Source organism: Stegodyphus dumicola, chromosome 5 (genome assembly GCF_044657685.1).
Source record: "Stegodyphus dumicola isolate Sdum_Otavi_A_Nest chromosome 5, ASM4465768v1".
NCBI classification, from domain to species: Eukaryota; Metazoa; Arthropoda; class Arachnida; order Araneae; family Eresidae; genus Stegodyphus; species Stegodyphus dumicola.
The window spans coordinates 157,733,775-157,757,438 of record NC_140772.1 but is presented as its reverse complement, the minus strand read 5'-3'; the positions used below and the strand labels follow the sequence as shown (position 1 = coordinate 157,757,438).

The 23,664-nt window shown below is 30.9% G+C and overlaps 1 protein-coding gene across 1 annotated transcript in view; it reads left to right on the top strand.

Annotated features, from left to right (window-relative positions):
- Window positions 1-23,664, top strand: part of LOC118184242 (dynein axonemal heavy chain 8-like) — a 442,084-nt gene that overhangs the window by 238,197 nt on the left and 180,223 nt on the right. Inside the window, exons 39-43 of the mRNA XM_085817842.1 lie at window positions 10,731-10,903; window positions 13,940-14,118; window positions 16,594-16,781; window positions 16,969-17,055; window positions 17,400-17,507. Of these exons, the coding sequence (XP_085673968.1) occupies window positions 10,731-10,903; window positions 13,940-14,118; window positions 16,594-16,781; window positions 16,969-17,055; window positions 17,400-17,507 (735 nt within the window). The remainder of the gene's footprint in view (window positions 1-10,730; window positions 10,904-13,939; window positions 14,119-16,593; window positions 16,782-16,968; window positions 17,056-17,399; window positions 17,508-23,664) is intronic.

The window sequence follows — 23,664 nt, the reverse complement described above, 5'->3', positions numbered from 1 at the left end:
GGAAAGACATGGAGGTTTGTGTGTCCACCCAAAATGATTCCGCTCCAAACACAGACACTGCCTCCTCCTTATGCATATCTTTCACATATTTTTGATAGATGATAATGAGTTCGAGGTACTCTGCAAATCAAATAATGCTTACTAATGCTTTGAGGATAAACCTGGACTCATCCATAAAGAGAAGAGCCCTCCACTAATCAGCCATCCAGTGGACAAGTTGACATGCACTCCTCAAACATTCCCTTCTATGATGTGATGTGAACGGCACACAAATGGCTGGTGACCTTGCATACAGACCTCCTTCCTGAAGCCTTCTATGGTTGGCTGACTTTGACTTATTGTGGTTGCAACAAAGGAGAGTCTAAGTTGAGTCGAAGTTGCGGTTCCATTCCTTGTGCGCAAAACTACCAATATTGGTCATCAGTGCTCGTCATAGTAATTGTTTGCCTTGGCCGAGCCTCCTTGTTGCCAAATCTGTGGTTAAAAATTGCTGCCAAAGTCTGTGAACACAGAGAAACTCCGATTTAGCCATCTGGTCATGTCTGTCTGATTTTGTCCTGCCTGCAGTCTTCCAACAGCTCTCCATCACAGTTCTTTGGGAAAATGATGCCTGGTGGCTATTGTTACAAACTAGCTATCCCAGATTTCTTATCTCAGTATCACAGTGAAATTTGCAGGCTTACTCTCAAACATGCAATTTTATGCTACTAACAGATTATGTATTCTGATTGTGGTACTATTAATTTGCACATTGCAGTTTTACTCAGCAACTCTTATTTAACAACATATTCAAATTTTATACAGATTAGTGTGTTTTTGAATGATTTGTCATTATTTTTGTGATTTTTCCTTAATTTTTGGAATTTAGTATATACATATATATATACACGTACACACATGTACATCCATAGATCATATAAATATTCTTCTCTTTAAACCAGAAGCAGCCAAATCATTATACAACATTTCACAAAAGATGCTGTTTAACAGTTTGAAAGAATCTTTACTATTCAATGCAGTGCTCCTCTATATTTGGCACCCTGGCCAGATACCTTACTTCATCCCCCTTAAAGTTGCAACTGTATATGTGTATATATACATAGTATATATGTACATTATACACTTACACACATACATGGATAAAATTGTGCGTATATATACAGGATGTATCTGAAATGTTTAAATAAACTTAAGAGGATGATAGTACTCATCAAGACAAACAAAATATGCAAGGGAACATGGGGTTGCAAATGACGTTTAAAGGGTGAAAATCGAGAAAATGCATCTGGAGATGGACAATCTCAGACAAGAAACACTCCAGAAAATTATTTGTTGCACAGAATAGGTACAACACAGCTCATGATGTCCAGAAGAAACAAAAAATTTTCCAAGTGTCGACCGTGGACATTATCACACAGAGTACATCGACGGAGGAACAACTGGCGGTCACAGTATGCTCTCCTATGTCTTCTGGCATTTCTACTTGCATCTCATAAATGAGTAATTTCATCTGTCCCCAGAAGAAGAAATCCAAAGTGTTCAGGTCTGGAGAGCGTGAAGGCCAAGCAACAGGATTATGCATTTTGATTAGATTTGATTATGCAAATTTTTGATTTTATTGAGATTTGGTTATGCAAATCTGCATCCAATCCATCTTGCCGGATAAACTGCATGACGGTGGTTATGCAAATCCACAGAAAAATGAGGTGGAGCACCATCGTGCATGTACCAAATTTGTTGCTGCTTGCCAGCTTGTGTCGCAGAAAGCAAACCTGGCAGGATATTCTGCAGGAAACTCAGGTAAGTTGGACCATTGAGACAGTTGGGCAGCAAGTACGGGCTCACCAGGTTATCACCGAGAATGCCGCACCAGATGTTGACACTGATCCAATGTTGCGCATTTCACGAGACAATAGAACGAGGATTCTCTGTACACCAAATTGAGCATTGTGCATGTTAAACATGCCATCTCGGGTAAATGTAACCTCATCTGTAAATAGTACTTTGGAGGTAAATTGTGGATCATTTCTTATTGTATTCATTACCCAGTGTAGAAACTGCACCTTCTGCATGCGAAAAGGGTGCATCCGTTCATTGCATAGAAATCCCCACATTGACATGTGTGAAACATTCAATTCATCTGAAACCGCTCGCGTAGTGGTAGTTGGAAAGTCCGTAAACAACTGCAGCCACTCCTCCTTCCATTTCTGCAGTGCGCACATGGTGGTTTCGTCCTCTGTTACAGGATCTTGCATGGAAAGACCCAGTTTCTCGTAAGCGTCAATTAATTCTTGCGAAAGTGCTATGATAAGGACAATGCCTTGTCGGAAATCATTCTTGATATAACCTCTGTGATAAGTGGCCATTTCCTGCAGCTTCACCATAAATCATATGCATATCAGCTATTTCGTTATGGGAATAAGTAACCATTCCTACTGAAAGCACAAAATATTTTCACAATGATACTACCTATCGTCCTTGGCGGTTCATGTACTTACAACACATGCTTGCTACAAAGTTGTGTTTATTGGTCTGTTTCTAAGAATACGGAAAATTTGCATAAGAGGATTCCTGCTCACAGATTTGTTTGACTTTCTACCAGTTTTTGTTATCTCTTTTTCATTGGATATGCACAAAGTGAAAAGAAAACCAGCTTCGTGCTACTAGCCAATTCTGCGGAAAAGCAGTATGCGAGATTTTGATGTTTTTATTAGTTTTGCAATTTTCACTCTTTAAAAGTTATTTGCAACCCCATCTTCCATTGCATTTTTTGTTTGTCTTGATGAGTACTATCATCTCTTTAAGTTTGTTGAAGCTTTTACACCCTGTATATATGTATATATATCTGTGTGTATATACATATATATATATACACACACACATTGCATATATATATATACTTACATATATATATATGTGTGTGACTGGTTGAACTTCCTGTACTGCCATTAGAGGCTTAACAGGGCTTGGTGGAGCTATTTAATTAAAGATCTAAAACAAGGCCTGAATCAGGCCCATTAAGCAGTAGAACTACGACCATACTACCTGAAATAACGTTAAATAGAACTAGCATTAAATAAACAACTAAAATATTAACAAAGTCTAGGAGCTCGTGAAATTTACCAGCTACACCAACAAAAGCACATTATTACATACTTTGTGAAATATAACACATGTTACTTACATGCATAAAAATATGTTACTTACATCTACAAAGAAATAAATTAACAGAATATCATAAACATCCTAGTTTTCCTTAAAACAGATAGGGAAATTTTAAACACAATCAATATATAAATTCATTTCATTTACAGATACATATTTTATGAAATTTGAAAATTTCAATTTAGTCACTGTATTTTTACTTAGATCCTTTAGAGTATTAAATTTAGCAATAAATCTTAGAACAATATTTTTCATAGAAGAGCATCTAAACAACAGGTGCTCAATGTCGACATTACTCATGCCACATGAACAGACACAATTTTTTATCGAAAACATATTATAATAAAAGGGAAAGTGACCATGATTAGTTAAAGCTTGGTTTTGATACTTGTCACTAAGGCATCTTCTCGTACTTACAGTTGAGATTAAATTATATGTGAATCTTCCTTTAGAATCTGGGTCATTCCACTTTGCTTGCCATAGAGTCAAACCTTTTCTTTTCAACAAGGATTTCAAACTGCAAAGGATGATTTTACTTCAAAATCAATAATTTGAGTTCCAGTGGCAGCCTTTGCCAATCTATGCTCTCTTTGCCAATCTAACTGACTCTGCTAACCAATCTACCTGCTAACCAATAGTATCAATATGACTCTTCATCCAAAAAGTTTAATATCTCTGAAAGCGCTAAGAAAAATGAGCATGTCTTTTATCAGTTTAATTAGATCGTTATTTGGACAAACATCCGTAATTGAAACAATTGCACTTTCGCAGTCACTATAGATTTCTACAGGATCTATCGCAGAATTAGAAATAAGCCAATATAAGGCCTCTCGCAGAGCCACTAATTCTGCCTGAGACAGAGGCATTGTCAGAAAGTCTATACTATTTCCTTTGTAAGTATAGACTTACAAAGGCTACAAGTTCCTTTGTACCCTTTGTACAAGCTCCTTTTTGCTATAGATTACAAGTTCCTTTATAGTTTAGTTTCTCATCTGAGAACACACAAAAGGCTGCCCCCACATGACCATTTAGTTTAGATCCATCTTAAAAACCATTTAGCCTGCCATATTGGGAAGGCCTTTATGCCAATTCAATTGTTTCAACAAAGCTGGATGAATGTCTAAACCTTTCTCTTTCTAAGTCAAAATCTCTACCTGAGAAGATCTCACTGGAACAATCGACAGTTTTATTACCAGCTTTTAATTTAAAGATAGTATATTCTTTTTCCGCTAAAATATCGATAGCGTCAAAATCTGAAGATCTACTGTAGTTCTAAAACACTTCGTAATCCCCAGTAAAGTGATACTTTGAATTTTCAAAATTTTGTTATGCATTTGGACCTTTCCATTCCACCATGCACCACATGCATACAAGATCTATCTCTCAATATCTCTTTTATATAAAACTTTACCTTGAAGATTCATTTTACTAAGTCTATTAGGAATATAGGTGCATTCGATCTTTATTTGATTTAGGTGAGATATAAAAGTGAGCTTTTCATTGATCGTAATGCCCAAATATTTCATTGTCTTAGAAACTCTAATTGGTTGTCCATGCAGTTTGCACCTAAGATGTATTGATCTAGTATTAGTTTTGGTAGTACCCAAAAGAAAGCTCTTCTTTGGATCAAATTTGAGTTTAACATGGAAAGACCACTTCTCCAATTCTTGAGTGGCGAAACTTAAAGCTTTATCAATTGTATGGCGACCACTTCCCATGGCGAATAAAACAAAATCGTAAGCAGAAGCTTGTATACTAACATTTTGTGGTAAGGTTATGTTTAAAGCTCTATTAGCAATAACATTCCACAAAAGTGGACCAGATATTGAGCCTTGGGGACAACCCCTTTGGTAATTTCGGTGATGCCACTTATTACCATCACATAAGGAAACTTTTCTTTCATTCAGAAAATAACATATTATTAAAAAGATATTTTTTGGACATTTCATATTTCTTAATTCCTTTAATAAAATTGGCCACCAAACATTGTTGAAAGCACTCTTTACATCTAAGGATAAAATTGCAATATGTTTACCTTTCCTTCTATTTCGAAGGATGTCAGAAATTAAATTATCTATAGCCTGGGCAGTACTTTTACCTGACATAAAACCAAACTGATATTTATTTAAAAGATTATTTGATAATAAATAATATTGTAACCGTTGTGTCATGAGTTTATCACCTTGCCCCAGAAAGGCAGTAAGCAAATGGGACGAAAAGAGGAAGGATCTTCTTTTTCCTTTTCTGTTTTTTTCACAACAAAACCAAATCAGCCTCTTTCCAACATTCAGGAAAAATTCCCCTCCAAAGACATTCATTCAGAATAGTTAACAAAGAATTTTTTATTGCATTCAAAGATTTCTAAAATAATATCCATTGTCAGGCCATCTTTGCCTGGAGCTTTACCTTTATTTAACTTTTTAAGAGTAAATTCCACTTCATCCAAAGTAAAATCAATATATATATATATATATATATGTATGTATATATAATAGGTGTGTAGGTTTTATTTCAAAACGATAGAGCACGAATATTGCATTTTTAAATGCTTTTATTTTACTAATAAGAAATAGATAAAAGTAATAACGGTTAAGTAAAAATTAATGTTGCAGGATTCATGTAATGATGAACAATCACAGACAATATTAGTTCCTCCGGCGTTGATAGAATACGTTATCATTATAACTTCCACAGCTAGCTTTAAATAGTATAATCAGCTAAAGACAGTTAAACACCAAAGAAGACCGTCTGTCTTCTTCAACTCTTGAAGACGAGCAAGCCATCCGCTCACGTCTGTTACTCTCCACTCTCGTCCATTTCTAGACGCTATTTCTCATTGGTCTCGTCTTTTCTGCACTGAGCTATGCTCATGGACCTTATAAGAAATAGACTAACCCAAACGGGTTTTCTCCATTGTCTGAGGCGTTGCCGGCTGTCACCTTGATCACATCCGGAGGAGTAGGGACAACCTGCAGAAATTTAACATTGGTTGCCTATTGCAGCATGTATGATTGTCAAGAAAAAGCTGGTTGTAGCGCCTCATTCAACAAATTAAAATTTCTCCATATTTTTATTTTTGAAATTGAGATTGATTTTTAAAAATTTAGCATATTTATCAAGCATAATTAATGTTCCAAATAATTATAAAGCTATTGCATGCTTTCAGGACTGGATATTTTTTTAGCTTTTCCTCTGCTGTAAGGAAATTGGTAACTACTTCTTTTAGAAAATAATATTTTAAATCTGAACTAATAGAAAATTTCAAACAAGCAATTTTCTCTTGCAATTTTAATGCTTTTTATTGGTCTAAATAAGTAAAAAATACTAAAATATTTAAAAACGAATTTTTGAAAGTTTTGTTTAAAATTCTAAATTGTGCTGCTTTTTTAAAATTATAGATGAGTATTATAGCACAATTCCAAAAAGGAATTTTATTTCAATTATATTTCATAATACATCATAGTAATAAACACTTTTGACACCTTAAAAATTTTTATACATTTAATTCTAATATTAAAATTGTATTTAACTGTAATATTTAATTTTGCTTGTATTTTATAGTGATTATTTTTTTAAATTTATTTTTAGCTCCGTATAAGATTTTTTAAATTTACTGTTAATTTAATTTATTAGCCCAAAGGGGCGGTAGCCTAGAAAGACTGTTAGTTTCGGAGCGGCATTTTGCACTGTTTTACTATAAATGTCTGTGTTTCCTTGCAAATTGTTGTTACCAAATATTATCTCCCTGTATTATATGTAAAGAAATTAAATAATGAAGAATCTGCATGAATACTTGTTTGTTTCTTGCACAGTAACAAAAACGATGGTATCTAGAGCCATCGAATTTTGAATAATGTAATCCTCCACCTGAACATGCGCATCTGGACGGCCGAATTTCGAATTTGTTTTAATCTATTTCATATTTTGTAAAACTTTAAAGAATTTTTGATTAGCAAACTCAACGAGTTCAGAGCGGGCACTGTACAGAAAATAACAGTTTTATCTCCAGTGCGGAAATTCTAAAGATATGCTGTTTTCAAATGTATGTGGTTTACGGGTGAAGAACATGGTATTTAATAAATATAGGTAACACACAAAACTTTAAAAAAAAAGTGTGCTTCTAGATTTTATTTTATCTTTTTTTTCCCCTTCATTACGCTCAGAAAATTTTATGCTCTGAATTTTATGAATTATTAAAATAACTAATCCGCTTTAATGTTAATAATTTAATGATCATATAATTAAATAAATATGATCGTTTTGTAATGTTATTATAGCTTAGAAAATCACTGCCTGAAAAATGTTCATTAAATTAAAAAAGAGTTATCAGATCTTGTTTAATTTTACCTTATTTATTTCAAAGCATTGCGTACTATCAACCTTATTTAATTTTACTTTATTTGTATGCAAAATTAAGTTCATAAATTTTGTGCTTAGAGTTTTTACCGTTTTACCAAAGTAAAGATGTTTGTACAAGAATTACGCGTGAAACAAAATGCGCGAAATGCAGTAAAAAGTGCTTTAATGAGATATATTAAATCCTATTTGGAAAAAACTGTGGCTTTCATAATCTCATCACTATACAACGTATCACATTTAATAATTAAAAAGAGTTATGTGACACAAACGCCATAGGTTTCAGTGTTAAAGTAAACCAGATCGTCCCTACTCTTTCTTGCCGACATGTCTGTGATGCGGGCCCGGCCCACTGGGTTAGTCTATCTCTTATAAGGTCCATGGCTATGCTGGGATGACGTCACTAGGTTGGTAATTCGCTAAGTCAGCATCGGTCGTCGATGATCTCCACATGTATGCGTTAATATATATATATATAATATATATAATATGTACATGTTAATATATATATATAATGATAGATGTAAAAGAAACATACAATTAGAGCCTTAGAACTTCATACCGTAAACTTTTTAGACTATCACTAATTTTTAGATATATTATATTTGTGGTTTTCATGTGAGACAGATCCTTTTCAAGGACAAAATTATTCTGAAATATTTTACCAAATTTCATAGATTTATCCAAAGTAGGAATTACTAAAATAACTCCATTTCAGTGCTCAAATTTTGCCGGAGCCTGGCTCCGGTACTTCTTAATTTTTAAGATAAATTACAATTCTAGCCAGAGCGTACCGGAGCCCTAGGTAAGATGAGCTCCGGTACTTCTTTTTATAGAACTGAACCAAAATTTCAAGGGGAAAAAATTTAGAATTCCTAACATTTTATTTTAACGATAAAATTTTATTAAAAATCGCTTATTAAATTTTAATTTATCTCTTTACATTTTATTTAATTTTAATTATTTAATTACTTTAATCTGTAATTATTAAATTATTTCAATAAATAATATTTAATTAATTGTCTAATAATTATCAATTAAATTATAATTAATTATAATAATTATTGATTAAATAGCAATTTATAAGCATTAATTACATAGCTATTAATTAATTTGATACTAATTAACTATTTAATTTTTTAATTATTAATGAGTTTAATAGTAATTTTATTACTATTAACTCTTGTTCCTCTTTGCTGACGATCTTCCATAGAGCTCCGGCACTTCTAATTTTAGAAATTAAGCCCTGCTCCATTTTCTGATCAAAATCTGAAAACAAAGAAACAAACTGAAAGGAAAAAAAAGATTTTATAAGCTGAGCCTTTAAATAAATTTGGAATGACAGGCTAGAAGTTGAAATCTTTAGATAAATGAATAAATTTGAATGAAGGTGGGAAAACTCCAATTCAGTATCAGTATAAATTGAAGAAAATCTAATTCTGCAACTTTAGGAATTGGTGGATAATTTTAAATAACAGAAATTAATAACTATTGGACTGACACTATTCATGAATGGCAGTTTTTTTTAATTACTTTTTTACTAACATGATTTTATATTCTTAAATGGAAAATTTAAAAAAAAATTAATATTGCACAGAGCAATTCAAAGAAACTGTATAATTAAATATGTTTTAAATGGTTGCTCATAAATCAATAGTTCAGAAGTAGGCTTTTAAATTATGACAGTTTGTATGTAATAAATCCTGTAAGAATTTTGTAATTTTTCTGCAAGCTTCATAGAAAAATGTTTTCCATTACAACTGTATTAAATGTAAAACATTCAACCTCATATTATCAAAATGACGTAAAGTATCATTAAGTAAAATGTTGTGGGACTGTGTATAGATATTATTAAAGATAGCTGAGCATGCTGGGGATTTCAAAAATAATTTGTGAAAGATTTTTTTTTTTACATGAATAATGTTAGGTTTAATGGAATTCATAATTCATAAAATATTTATAAAAGTATTTTTTATTATATTTATCTGGTTTATTGAAGCTACTGCTTTCCAGCCAGTGTGTCATGAGACTCTATAAGGAATATCATAAAGTTTTTTAATTTAAGTGAATATTCGAAAATTTACTCTAGTTCTCAACTTTTAATTGCACAAATCAGAATTTCTGTGGAGAAATTAGGGAAATGAGTTAGAATTAGGCAAATGCTTCTTCAAGATGATATGCATGTGATCAATCAGACCATCTTTTGGTAAAACCTGTTAAAAAATTAAATACAAACATTGCATTAGTAAGTGAGTACTAGTGTAACAGCAACAACAACAATAATAATAATTTAAAGTACAGATCAGTACAATGAATAATCACTGGTGCTCACTTAAGTGTGTGTTCAGTTTTCATCCATTGAAAAAACTGGAAATCATGGATTTAAGGTACAGCGTCTGCAGAGCCATTCAGTGCTCGCCAACCTGAAAGGGTTAAAAATTCTTGAATCTGGCTCACGAGAGCTCTTTTCTGTAGCTGTACAGGATTCCACTCCCATGAGACAGACTCAAGTTTTGTTTCCAAGGCCAAGCCATCTCTCACATTGCACTTCTGATTCGACCCATAGATGTCACCAAAAGTATTAAAATGTGAAAGCATTGAACAGCAGCAAACAATAAATCAATCTGCGGCCACCACAAAGATATGAAATTTGTTAAAACAGAACAAAATAATTTTGCTTATTGAAAATGGGAGATAGTTTTGTGTGATGCTTTCAAACTGCACTTAATATTTTTGTAAAACAAATCCCAGTCTAAGGCTGAATTTTTCCTAATTCTGGGAGGGGAAGATAGTTTAGAAATATAATTCTCTTTATTTTCTAATGAATTTCCAACTTAAAAATCAGCAATAAAAGCTTTTTTTAAAATACTTTTTTTATATCATAATTAATTTTAGTAGATGTCTTCTTTCTAATATAAAGTTTAAACCAAGGAATGTTTAGTTATTATAAAACAGCCTCATAATTTTTCTCAGTTTTATTTCCTGTTTCATATTTTGAATTAGTGAACTAATAAAAAAGGTATAAAAAAGTTCATTTTACTCAAAGTTAATTTATAGCTCTCTTGAATTTATTTATTAACAAATTTAAAGCAGGTTCTAACTGAAGTCCAACAATAATTATATTTCAAAGAATATTTCTTCATTTTTTATCTAGTTAGCAAAATTTTTATCAAATTTTGGAATTTTTTCATGTTGATTTTTTTTCTCAGGTTCGAATGAAAATTAAAACACCTACAGATTTTGAATGGCTCAAACAAGCCCGATTTTATTATTATTTGGATGAAAATATGTGTCTTGTGAAAATTACTGATGTTGACTTTATCTACCAAAATGAATTTTTAGGTTGCACTGATCGTTTAGTTATTACTCCTTTAACTGACAGGTAGCATATTGCTTTTTCAAACTCTTAATTTTACTTTATTTAGATGCTTCTATATTTTGCATCATATTAAGTTACAGCATTATTGTGTTCATCATGTATGTTGTTTGACAAACTGCCAACCTTGAAAGTTGTAGAGTCATTAAGTTATTTTGACGCAGGAGACATGAAAGAGAATAATGCCCTCACCAGGGCTCGAACCTGGACCTCTCCAATCATATGCGACCTTTTAAAGAGCAACTAGGGATAAGGGGACCCAATTGCCAAATCCTGCTGGTGAAAAATTATCATCCACCACCTTTCAGTTTGGGCGCCACTGGTATATTTTGCAGCAGAAGATGTGAAAAATGTATAATGCCCTCACCGGGACTCGAACCTCGACTTCTTGAATACTTGCCAAGTGTTTTACGGTTACACCACGAATGCATGCAGAAAAGAGGAAGGAAATACTCATAAATAAAAGTTATTATGAGTATCTGTGGGATAAGAGCTTTAATTTACTTAAAATCATAAAATACATTGATTATCAGCATATAACAGACAAAGCTATTTAAAATAATCTTAAATTTGGTGCATTCTAGGAAAGAGAAGTCAGTGTTAAATAAAATCCATCCCCCCTGCCCCTGTTTTAGATAGCATTGAATACATTTAGAAAATTTTTCCATTAAAAAGAACTTTGACATCCATTTTTCGCTTAATATGGATTATAGATTGTGATTTTATATCATTTGTTTATTCTGCTGAGAAAGAAGTTTTTTCTGTAACTTTTCTAACTTAAAATCAGTTTTGTAAACTTTTTTGAAGAGCGTATATTTAGTTTTTTAAAATAATGTGGTTTTAAAATATATTAATCATCATTGTCTTTGCTCATCATCATCATTTAAACTTTGATTGATAAGTGTAAATCTATGAATCTGGATGTTATGAATGGTAAAAAATTTTTCTATGTCACTATGTTACATAGAAATTCTGTTTTATTGAGCAAATGTAATATTCTATGTTATTCTGTGAGGGTATTCTTATGCAGGAGGACAGCTGATGTATATTGTCAGTTTTAAGATTTATTATTTATGATACTGAATTCCAGTTACTAAACTAACAAAATGGAAATATTTATAGTGAGTTAATTAAAAAATAAATGCAAGAGCTAACTAATGTAACATCTGATTAGTGTAGAAGCTCAAATTATCATAAATATATTAGTATAACAACGTAATTGTTTACAAACTTATGTTGGGAAAAAATATTGAATTAAAATCAAATAGTATGAAAAAGTGTAATTATCAACTGAGCATCAAAACATGTGTTGGATTATAATTTATTATGCTTATTATAAGAAAAAAATTCACTGGATCCATTCAATAATCATTCCATGTATTAAATTTAAAATAGTAACTAGCACTCAGCTGCAAACTGAATATAAATTTGAAATTGAAGGGATAGATGTCTGACTGTTACTTCTTTCCATTAAGTCAAATATTACATGTAAAAAGGCACAAAAACATTCAGGGCAAATTATAAATGTATCCCAAATTTATATATATGAGGTATAGAATTTTTTTTATGCAGTTCAGAATTATTACTTTTAACTAATACAGGGTGTTTATAAAGTCCCGGACCCATTTTGATGTTTAATAACGCATAAAATAATAAAGATAGATTAAAATTAATAACATAAATGGTTAGATAGACTCAAAGTTTCATGACCCTTGTCAATGAACTGAAGGGGTGTGCCCCCTTCGTCGCAAGGAGAATATCAAGTGGATATTCCATTTCACACCAGGTACCGGCAAGCATGTCGGCATCCATAGAGGGTATTGCGGTTTCAATTCTGGCTTTTAGGTCATCAATGTTTGACACTCTCCTCCTCTAAACATTGTCCTTTACAAATTCCCAAAGAAAAAAGTCCATAACAATGCAATAGTTGCCAAAAACAAAAGAGAGAAAAATGCAATTAATAAGCAGACGATATTTAGAAAAGTACAGATATTTAGACAGGAAAATGAAATTATCTGAAATTAACCACACGCGCAGACGATATTTACAAAAGTAAAGATATTCAAACCTGAAAAGGAGAATACATATATAAGTTATTCCATCAATAAATGCCATAAGTTTGTTTATATCTTCATTATTTTATGAGTTATTAAACATCAAAATGGGTCCGGAAATTTATAAACACCCTGTAATTTATACAGAAATATGTTATGTTAGTAATTTTTTTTACTTTAGCTTCTATTGTTAAAAAAATTGATGTTGTATCCCATTAAATTAAATAAGCTTTTTATTTACATTATAATTTACCTAATTGCACAAGAACAATTATATATCTAATTTTTTTATAAAGTTTTGCTACTAAATTGATAACAAAACATGTACGTGTTTTCCATTTAAAACAAAAATCATTGCTTTAGTAATTTTTATCTAAAATTGGTAAAAAAAAAAAAATCTGATTTTCCGTATGTTAAAGTAAATGCCAAAATATTTTAACTGTGTAAAATTATGGCAAAAATATTTTAACTGTGTATAATTATGGCAAAAATATTTTAACTGTGTATAATTATGGCAAAAATATTCGAAACTATTAGGAAAACTGAAGTAGTATTTGCCAAAATGTCAGTTATTTTGTATGAGAGCCCCTTGAGTTTCCATTAAGTAATGTAGTGTTTTTCAGGTTATTTAAACTAACAAATGAAGTTCAGAAAATTTATCCTTTTACTTGTTTTGCTGATAGTTATCTGTCATTTCTAAATATCGTTCATAAGTTTAATTTAAAAGTATATGTTACAAAAGAGCTTATTATTTAAAATGTATCAAGACATGTTATGATATATTTGTATGAAATATAAATAAATTCTTTGTTGCACACTTTATATTTTATTTAGGAATGTTATTTTAAAATTATTTTTAGAAACTAAATTGCTAATTTAAAGTTGCATACGTTTCTCCTCTCTGTTTTTGTACAACTATCAAAGACCTTATCTTTAAATTCTAAAAAATATGAATTTAATATCTCTATTCTTTTTTTATTTTGCATAGGTGTTATATTACTTTAGCTCAAGCCTTAGGTATGAGCATGGGAGGTGCCCCAGCAGGTCCAGCTGGAACAGGTAAAACTGAAACGACTAAAGATATGGGAAAAGCACTTGGAAAATATGTAGTAGTTTTTAATTGTTCTGACCAGATGGATTTCCGAGGACTTGGCCGTATCTATAAAGGTTAATTTTTTTTAAAAAATAAATTTTTGTTTGTTTGCTTGGTGTCTGCAAAGATAATTTAATTTTTATTGCTACCTTTGCGAATTACATTATCTATTAGTTTAAGTATGTTATTTTTTTTTTTTTTTTTTTAATTTTATGCCCTCGAAATATAAATGCAGCACATTCAGTTAGTATGTTTAGTGTATCATACTGTTATAAAAATAGAGAGTCAGTTGTATCTATTTTATCTGAAATGCTTTGCGCCGAATTTGAGTAATTAAAAAAAATAATAATTTTGGAGATAGCATTAGTAGTATTTCCAATAATTAAATAGTAGCAAATATGATATGTTTATATTTTTAAATATAATTTTATTGCATCTAAAATATCTGATAAAATTTTGCTGTAAATTATAACTTTTGCTTTAAATCTGTTTTCTGATTTAAAAGTGTATGAAATAACATCAAAATAAAACTAAGTAAATTTATGGCAAATATTGATATAGTTAAGAATTCAGTTTTCAATATTATTGTGTAGTGCTTTTGATAGCTGGTAAGAGAATGAACAAAGGTTATTCAAGAAAGACATCACAAAATGAGGTAATGTTTTAAAGGTGCCTTCTTGACCTAACAAATTAAATGTACTGTGACATATTATGTTATAGTAGTAGGAAACATAAATAAAACTAATTCTTTGTTGCATCTATTAAGGAAAAGGTAAAGCTGGAATGATCAGTGGAAGTAATTACTTCTTTTCTTCTCCATTCTGCCCTATCATAAAATTGTTAAGCCTTATCATTTTATGCTTTTTATATAATTTTCTTAAGATATGCTGTTTTTAAATATTTTGTGATATTTCTGCTGAATTGAATTTTATGTGGTTTATGCGCAAAGAGCCTGATATTCAGTAAATAAAGGTAACACACAAAACGTTAAAAAAATCTGAAAACTTTCAGATTTTATATTACTCCAAAAGAGACGTCTGAAAACTTTCAGATTTAAAAAAAAAAAAAAAATTATTTAGTTTTTGCAGTCAAATAGTCAAGAAGGAAGAAGCATGTCTTCAGTACTCTTAACTGCTCAAATTTAATGTTTTAAATAATTACACATTGATGAGTCTATTTGTAGCATTAAAATATGAATAATTAATGTGCAGATTTTCAAAAGTTTTAATTTTTTTTTAAGTAAAAAGAAATTTTGAGGTAATTCTTTATTAATTCAAAATGCTTAATACCTACTTCAGAATGCTTTATTAGTTTCACGGTGTTTTCTTAATCTAAATTTACAGTTAAAATATTTTCTTAAAATTTACAAAAATTATTCAGTGATCATATTACCAATTTAGAGACTTTGTTAACTTTTTACCCCCCCCAAGGGCAGGCACTTTATTCTTCAACATTGGCCACTCCTAAAGCCGGAAGAGGTGGCCATTTTTATTGTGAAGGCACCCAATAGGCAGCCACTGTGACCTCCAATGAAGAGACGGACAGTTACAACCGTGCCTTCTGCCGGATCCGAGCCCAGGCGCTTCGTTAGTGCAGTCGGATTTGCTAACCACTATACCATCTGGGCGGCGACTTCGTTAACTACATGCAGCAATTTTGAGTTTTTGTGACATCCTTTCAGAAATTTTATCATGTACCATGGATAGAGAACTACTGTCATTAAGAAATCCTCCTCGGAGGTTGACTCAGGCGAATGCCTGGGAAGTACTGGTTAGTATCTGTACCTAGGCAATCGCAACCACGGTGGCATAACAGACTTCACAGAAGGTTTGAGGGCTCTCGGGACAGAGTAAGGCTCGGCAGGGACCGTACTGGTACCGTCTTGTCTGCCCTTGCTCTGTGAGGTCGCAACATTGTGAATTGATCAATCGGCAGGGCGGCACTTAATTTGGATTGGCACCTATTAGGACAGAAGCTGTCCCATTTCATCAGCGTTGTCATAAAGAATTATATATATTATCATACATACCTATATTAAAAAAAAGCATTCTATTTTTTAAATTTTAAAGATGTTAAAAAATGTAGTTAAGAATAAGCTAGAATTTTTTTTTTTTAATTTATAAAAATCTAGTAATGATTTGGTTTAATAAATCTAGAAGTTGTTATGATTTATTATAACAACTTCTAGATTACTACCAAGTGAAACTGTCACTTGGCAGTAATCGAAAATCACCGATTGGCTGTCTAAAATCTCTGATTATTTGAAAAACTAAATATGTAAAATATGAAGATTTATTTTGTTAATGTTAAATATTATTTTTATGTAAAAAATGTTTTTAAAGCACAGTGACATAGCCTTAAAAATTTTTTTAACAGTACGTGAAGTTTTTTAAAATAATTTTTGAACTTATTTTTTTCAAAAGTAAATAAAGGTTGATTCTACTGATGTTAAATTACCAGTTTATTACATATCAAATATTGAATATTAGTTATTAACCTAAGTTTGCTATTTTGAATTTAAATTATGCAGCTTATGGTTTTGATTTTAGGCCTTGCTCAGTCAGGCTCTTGGGGCTGCTTTGATGAATTCAATAGGATTGAACTACCAGTGCTATCAGTAGCTGCTCAGCAAATTCATATTGTTTTATCTGCCAGAAAGGAAAAAAAAGATGAATTTATTTTCTCAGATGGGGATACTCTTGGATTAAATCCAGAATTTGGACTTTTCATTACTATGGTATTTTTGCTTCATATATTTCCTTTTTATTTAAAAAGGATCATTAATTTTGAATCAATTTACAGTTACTTGCTTTGCAAAAAGAAATATCAGAAAAATAAATGGATATTTTATTTATGTCTTCTCCCATCTTTTTCCTCAAAAAGTTATGAAGTATTTTAATTTTTGAATTTATTCTTTTCTATAGAATCCTGGATATGCTGGAAGGCAAGAACTTCCAGAAAATTTAAAAGTAATGTTTCGAAGTGTTGCCATGATGGTTCCTGATAGACAGGTATATATTGCAAAGTCTGTGTAAATAATGATAATGATAATAATCATAATAATAAACTGCAATAAATGAAATTTCTGATAAAATTGTAAGTCTTTGCACACTTTTATTTTGAGACTGTCATTATAAAACTAAAAAATTATTAATTTCTCTTCTCTAATAATATATAATTAAAAATTATATATTTTTATATGAAAATTAATTACGAGTTCTAAAAAAACTGGAAATGATGCAGAAACTATCTCATTATTTAAAATCATGCAATGAAGAAAATTAAAAAACTTCTTACACTTATCTTAGGGTTTTTATTTGTGTATTTTCATGCTTAAATAATTTGAATTTTGTAGATAATCATGCGAGTGAAGCTAGCTAGTTGTGGATTTCAAGAAAACAGTGTTCTAGCTAGAAAATTTTTTGTATTGTACAAACTTTGTGAAGAGCAGTTAACTAAACAGGTTTGTTATTTTTTTTTCAATAACTTTATGTTTATTACAAAATATTTTTACATATTTTTATTGTATTACTGTAGTCAAATTCTGATAAAGAGAATAATTAATGTCCTAGTTTGATTAGAGTATTTCTTGCATTTTGTAATAAAAAGTAAAATACCATGTAGAAAAACACTCTTAACAACATTCATTTATTTTGAAAATTTTCTTTTGGGAGGAACTATTAATGTGAGAAGGGTTGATAAAATATTCAAAATGGAAAAGTGTTGTAGGTTAAGCAAAAAATTTCAGTAAATAACTTCAGAATGTAAAAATTGTATTCAAAATGCGTGCATATTTGCTATTATATTAGTAATTCAGCATCACAGCTGCCCTTTCAATATTAAACTGTCTTATAAATTCATCTTAATTAGAATGAAAAGTTAATGTTTATTTAAAAAGTCATTTTCAAAATTTAGGATGCTTGATATTTAAAGTATCAATAATCTTTAATAAAATGTCTTGAACTTACTTACAGTTGTTTAAAATTCTGATTAGCCCTTCATTTGTCTTATGTAGTACTTCCAAATAATTTGTTTGCATATTTATCATTTTAGCAGATCAAATTTGCAGTCAGTTCAAACTGTGTTCAACTCAGTATCACCTTAATAATGAATTGCCTTGAATTTACATACAGTTGCTTAGTAACCTCCCTTTATTTTATGTGGTATGTTCATAAACCATTTTATAGAAACCTTAGTATTTACAGTAGTGTTCAGACTCGCCATGTATAAATGAACTTATCTGTATCACATTATTTAATATCATGTGATGCTGCATTTGTAGAATTCATTTTCATTGCAACGAACTGTTAATAGATAAGATCGAAGTGATGTACTGCAGTTTTAATAGATTTAAAAATCAAACTTCTGCTTCCCCCCTCCCCCCATCATAATGATTAAAACAGGATTTATACATTATCAATGGATAGTGGGATTAAAACTCTTGTATGGGCTTGGATAGTGGGTTTGAATTTACAGTGGGCATGGATTAGGATTATTCAATTATGGCAAAGCACACGAGGGCTATCTGCCTAATGGGAGGGATGCCTTCGTGGAGGACTTTCTAAGGGAAACTGGCTCGTATACACATAACACATGGGGAAAACCATGAAAGCGCCCATGCAGCCAGCCCGTTCGTGGGTTTCAAACCTCGGACTGAACTACCAGTGTTCAGCGTCTTTACCTTTACTCAGCTGCTGGTGGCCCCTAAAGTGGGCTTGGAGAGTGGTTTTGTGGATCAGGGTAAGGTGGGGTAAAATGGACCATTTTTGAGCTATACTCACATTTGAAATTTTGATAGCAATAAAGACATAGATTTTTCCCTTTTTTTTTCCTATTGCACCTTAAAATTACATTCTTTCTGAACATGATGTAATTTTATCAAGCATTTTTTAATTATAAATTAATAAAATTCAGCTTAAAATATTTTTACCCATTTTTCCCAGGATGGGGTAAAGTGGGTCATAATGCATAAATGAGGCTAATGAAGAATATAGATAGGCCTATTTATTATGAAAACATTAAAATGCATAAGTACAACATATTTTGCTAAACATAATTTTCAAATTTTAAAATGCTATTGTTCACGGATATTGAAAACTGGCTCTCGTAAACTTCTATAACATCATTCTTTTCGACAATATCGATATCCTGTCTTCCAGGAAAACATAAAAATCCCTTATTGTGGATTTGGTTACATACATCACGTGTATGTCCTAACCATCAATATGTGTGATTTGACCAATGAATGTTTTTATAGACATTTTCCTTTTATTTTATTATTTATTTCATTTTCCTTTCCTCCTTTTACTTAGCCTGTGCTCCAAAGATAATCTTTTTCTTATTAGTCTGTTCCAATTATTTTTTTTTAATGTTACCCTATGTGAAGGTGCTGTGTTACTTTGGGTTCTGTTAGGACTTCCTCAACTGTACGTTGTACTCTTTTTCTTTCTTTTTTAGAATTATCTATCCCAGCTTTAGTGGCACTTGTTTGTGCAGGTGAAAAGGTTGTCAGTATAGCAGATTTCAGATCTTTGAATGGTGATGATAATTAATTAAATGGAGCTTGAATAGTGTTTTGTTTATTTGAACAGGAAGGAAGTGCTGCATCAGAATCTGAAATAATAGTTGTCAGCTCTCTTACTATTGCATTCAAAGAAGTAAATGATACATCCAATTCTTCAATGGCTCTTTCACTCAACACAACCCTATGTTCCATGTCTTTCATGTTAGGAAGAAAAATGAATGCACCTTTGTAAAGTTTTAGAAGATGAGAGAAAACAGTTTAGAAGCATTTTGCAACCATGTTTCTAGAAGCCACTGCTTTAAAATCAGACTCCAGGATTTTTTTGCTGGAGCAAAAACTCGCACATCAAGTGATTGCAATACATGGGTTGTATTAGGGAGAAGACATAAAATCATAACTTGATTGTCAAGCGCCATCTTCCCTGTCATGTAATTCAGATGGCTGCCGTGACCATCAAGAATGTGAATAATGTTTTTTTTTTTTTTTTTTTTAATGTTATGTTACAAATCATACAAAGTGTTCCATTTCCATGATTAAAAAATTTGTCTTCTAAACAACCAGATGCACAACATCTATAAATAGCACCCTGTAGACCACCTATGATCCCGGAATCATATAAATGTGCTTATTTGTACACTGTGAAAGGCAGCATATAAGTTTCACTTGAAGAAATGCAAAATAACAATGGGTACATAGCTTTTCGTGCATCAGAAGAAGTGAAATAAGCATTTCTACTCTTCTTTGAGACAAATACTTTGGGGTCTCTATACAGACCAACTTCATCTTGATTAAAAATTCTTCCAGGATAAGTATTTGTTTAAGTTACTTCTATATATCAATTCGATGTATGATGTAAAAAAGCTATTAACAATATCTGTAGACAAAGCTGATGCTCTTGATTTTGTCAAAAGTTCCATTTTTCACTTTGTGAGCTCATTGCTCCATCTTTTTTTAAAACCTCTTAACCATTCTATGCCAAGTTTGAGATTAATATGTTTAAGGTTACAACTAGATTTCATGTATTCATGAGCCATATTTATAACATCTTGCCTATCAAATGGGAAACCACATACTGCAAGAAATTTCAAAGCAACCACAATACAATGTTCCTCATCTTTGGTGAGGATTGTACTCTGTCCAGAGCTCTTATGAGTAGGAGTTTTAAATATCCACCTTCTGAGAGTTTTGAAAGATATACAGTATTGTTTTAGAGCTGCGCAAATCTCATTTTACGATTCTTTATAGCTTTTAATTGAAAATGTGACTTGTGGCTCACAGTTCTCTTTTTCATATAGTTTCTGGGCATGTTTCCTAATTAACAAAACAAAACAAAAAAAAATGTGTATAATACCATTACATGCTGATACTTGGATGTAATAAAATAAAATATTAAATAAAATAAAACTTAATTACCTATAAAACAACCTTATTGTTTATCAGCCAGAAATTGAAGAGGATTAAAGGTTAATTTGTAAGAAAGATTAAACTAATAATTAATCAAATATTTAAAATAATAGTCTGATAAGAGGCATGTTAAATTTCTTACACTGCTAATTGAATTAAAATTTGAAGCAATTAACAGCATTGTTTACATTAAATAAAACTAAATTAATTGCAATATTATAAAGTGAAATCAGCTAAGCCTAACCATGACCCATTTTATCCCATCAAACAAAAATTGAAATAAAAAATGAAAATCTCAACATTTTTCTTTCCTGATTGCCTTTAGTTGATGTACCAAGCTTCTTTTCTGAGAAAATACTTGCACTGTTGTTTGTTAAAATATACGTTACTTTCAGAAATTAGCAAACCATGGGATTTCTACAGGAACATTCTAAGTGTGTAATATGTTCTCTTTATATTGCCATATTCATGACTGTAACTTTTTAGGAATTAAAAATTTTTGCCATCAAACTGAGAAGTATTATTACAAATTTTATTTTAATAAAATCAATTGTATTTTTATTTACATTGAATTAATTATTAACGTGACCCATTTTACCTCATCCTATCCTAACATTTGCCCTTGACTTAGCATCACTTCAAATAAAGGTGAATTTCATTTTTATCAAAATTAACTTTATAAATCAGTTGAATTTAATCTATACTTTAAATTAAGCATTAGTTTCTTACATGTTCTACGTAATAACAGTATGAGAATAGTAAGGGAAATCTATTGTATTAGGAATATAAGCTTCAAATTTCAATCATTGAATCTGCATTGATTACTTTGCAACCATCTGCATTAAACTGAGCTGTTGAACTTCAGAGTATGTATTTGCATTTGCTTTATAGTTTATTTTTTGTGTTTGGTAATTGTTAAAGAATTTTAATTCCGAATTATAATTAAAATTTAAAACTTATATGAGCGTTTTGTCTTCTAAAATGTAAGTATAGAAGGAATGATCAATAGCTTAATCAATATGCAGAGTATCCCAAAATAATGTTTACATTATTTGAATACTAATAGCAGAGTAACTCCAAAAGATAACTCTGTGTGGACTTTTAGGTTGTTATATATGTTGAGTGTTTCCCAATGTTTTGTTTTTATTTCATCACAATTTATCGGGTGGCATGCATTATTGTGCGTGAAAGAGCAGAGTTAAGCATGTTTCTTCCCCCCTAAGAGAAATGTAAGGGGACTTTGAAGTATCAGTGAAAAACTTAAAATATGTATGAGGTGCAAAGACGATGGAGAACAGAGTTTATATTCTGCTACCATCAGATGTAGCCATTACAAGATTATGAGATATGTTTCAGGAGAAGAAGTTTTGTGTAATATCAAGAAAAGATAATGCAGCATAAAGAAAACAGGAATGGGCTTAGATTACAGTGGAGCTGTGATATGGACCTCTAAGGAACACTGCATATTCTATACAACCATAAATACTGGATGACATGAGACACGCAATTGGTAGTACTACCTTTGCTACCCTTCTTTTGTAAATTGTATCCACTGTTTGTTAATCTTTACAGCATTAAAGATAATGTATTGCTGACAGTGGTGGTCATTTGTAACATTTATTATTTCAAGATATATGACATCAAAATATTAATACTTCCGTTTTTGCAAAAATATTAATATTATTTAAAATATATATATATATATATATATAGTAGTAGTAGGTAGAAATATTACAGCGAACTTGCTAAAAAGTTACCAGGAGCTGTAGCTCCAGAAATATTGTAACACGGTACTACATAAATAATAAGAAATTTGTCTGGAAAAACTGGAAAAAACTGTAAACACGCGATAAAACTGGCAAATTTAGTGCTGGAAGACTTGATAATGCACGAAAAAAATTAATTAATCTGACTGTTGTGAAATGTGAAAAGTTAACTCACATGAAAAGTAGATCGATGGAAAAAATATATATATATAAGGAAGGTACAAAAAACATAGATTATAAAATGCCAACATATAAAATGCCTATACATAAAAAACTAAAATTAAAAAATAAAAAGAAGACACAAAATGCATCAATACAATATACAATAAACAATAATTAAATAGCGGAAAAATGGTAAATTAACCCACTTGTACTCTCAGTTGGCTTTTCAACGGAAAAAAACTGTTTTACGAACTAGGTTAAATACCATTACGCGTTTCGCCGAAACAGACCATTGAAGCTCTTGTTTAATGCGAAAAAATTTTTTATAAAAGAACATTAGTATTTCCGAAAAAATGTTTTTGGAATAAATCCTTTTTTGTTGCTCCACTGCTCTGTTCCTTTTCCCCGACGCGTCCGCTGAAATACACATTAAGGTGTCAAAAGCTATTGTAATTCCGAGCAATGTAAAATAAAAATCAAAATCAAAGTAGAAAATTAATAAAATAAAATAAATAGCGGTCTGCTATTAGTCAAAAATCACAACAACGTACGGGCTGGTCCTTTAAACCTTAAAGAATATGTAACTTTTATTAGAAGAATGGTGCTGTAAACAAATAAAATGTAATCAATTTTGTAAGTAAATGAATAAACGTCGCAGGGTCTTATTAAGACCAAAAACCTAGACAAAGAAACGAAAAAACTGACCTGAGAGGTTCCGTCCTCAGCTTTCGAAAATTTTTTTGGAAAAGGGCGCAAAATCCCTT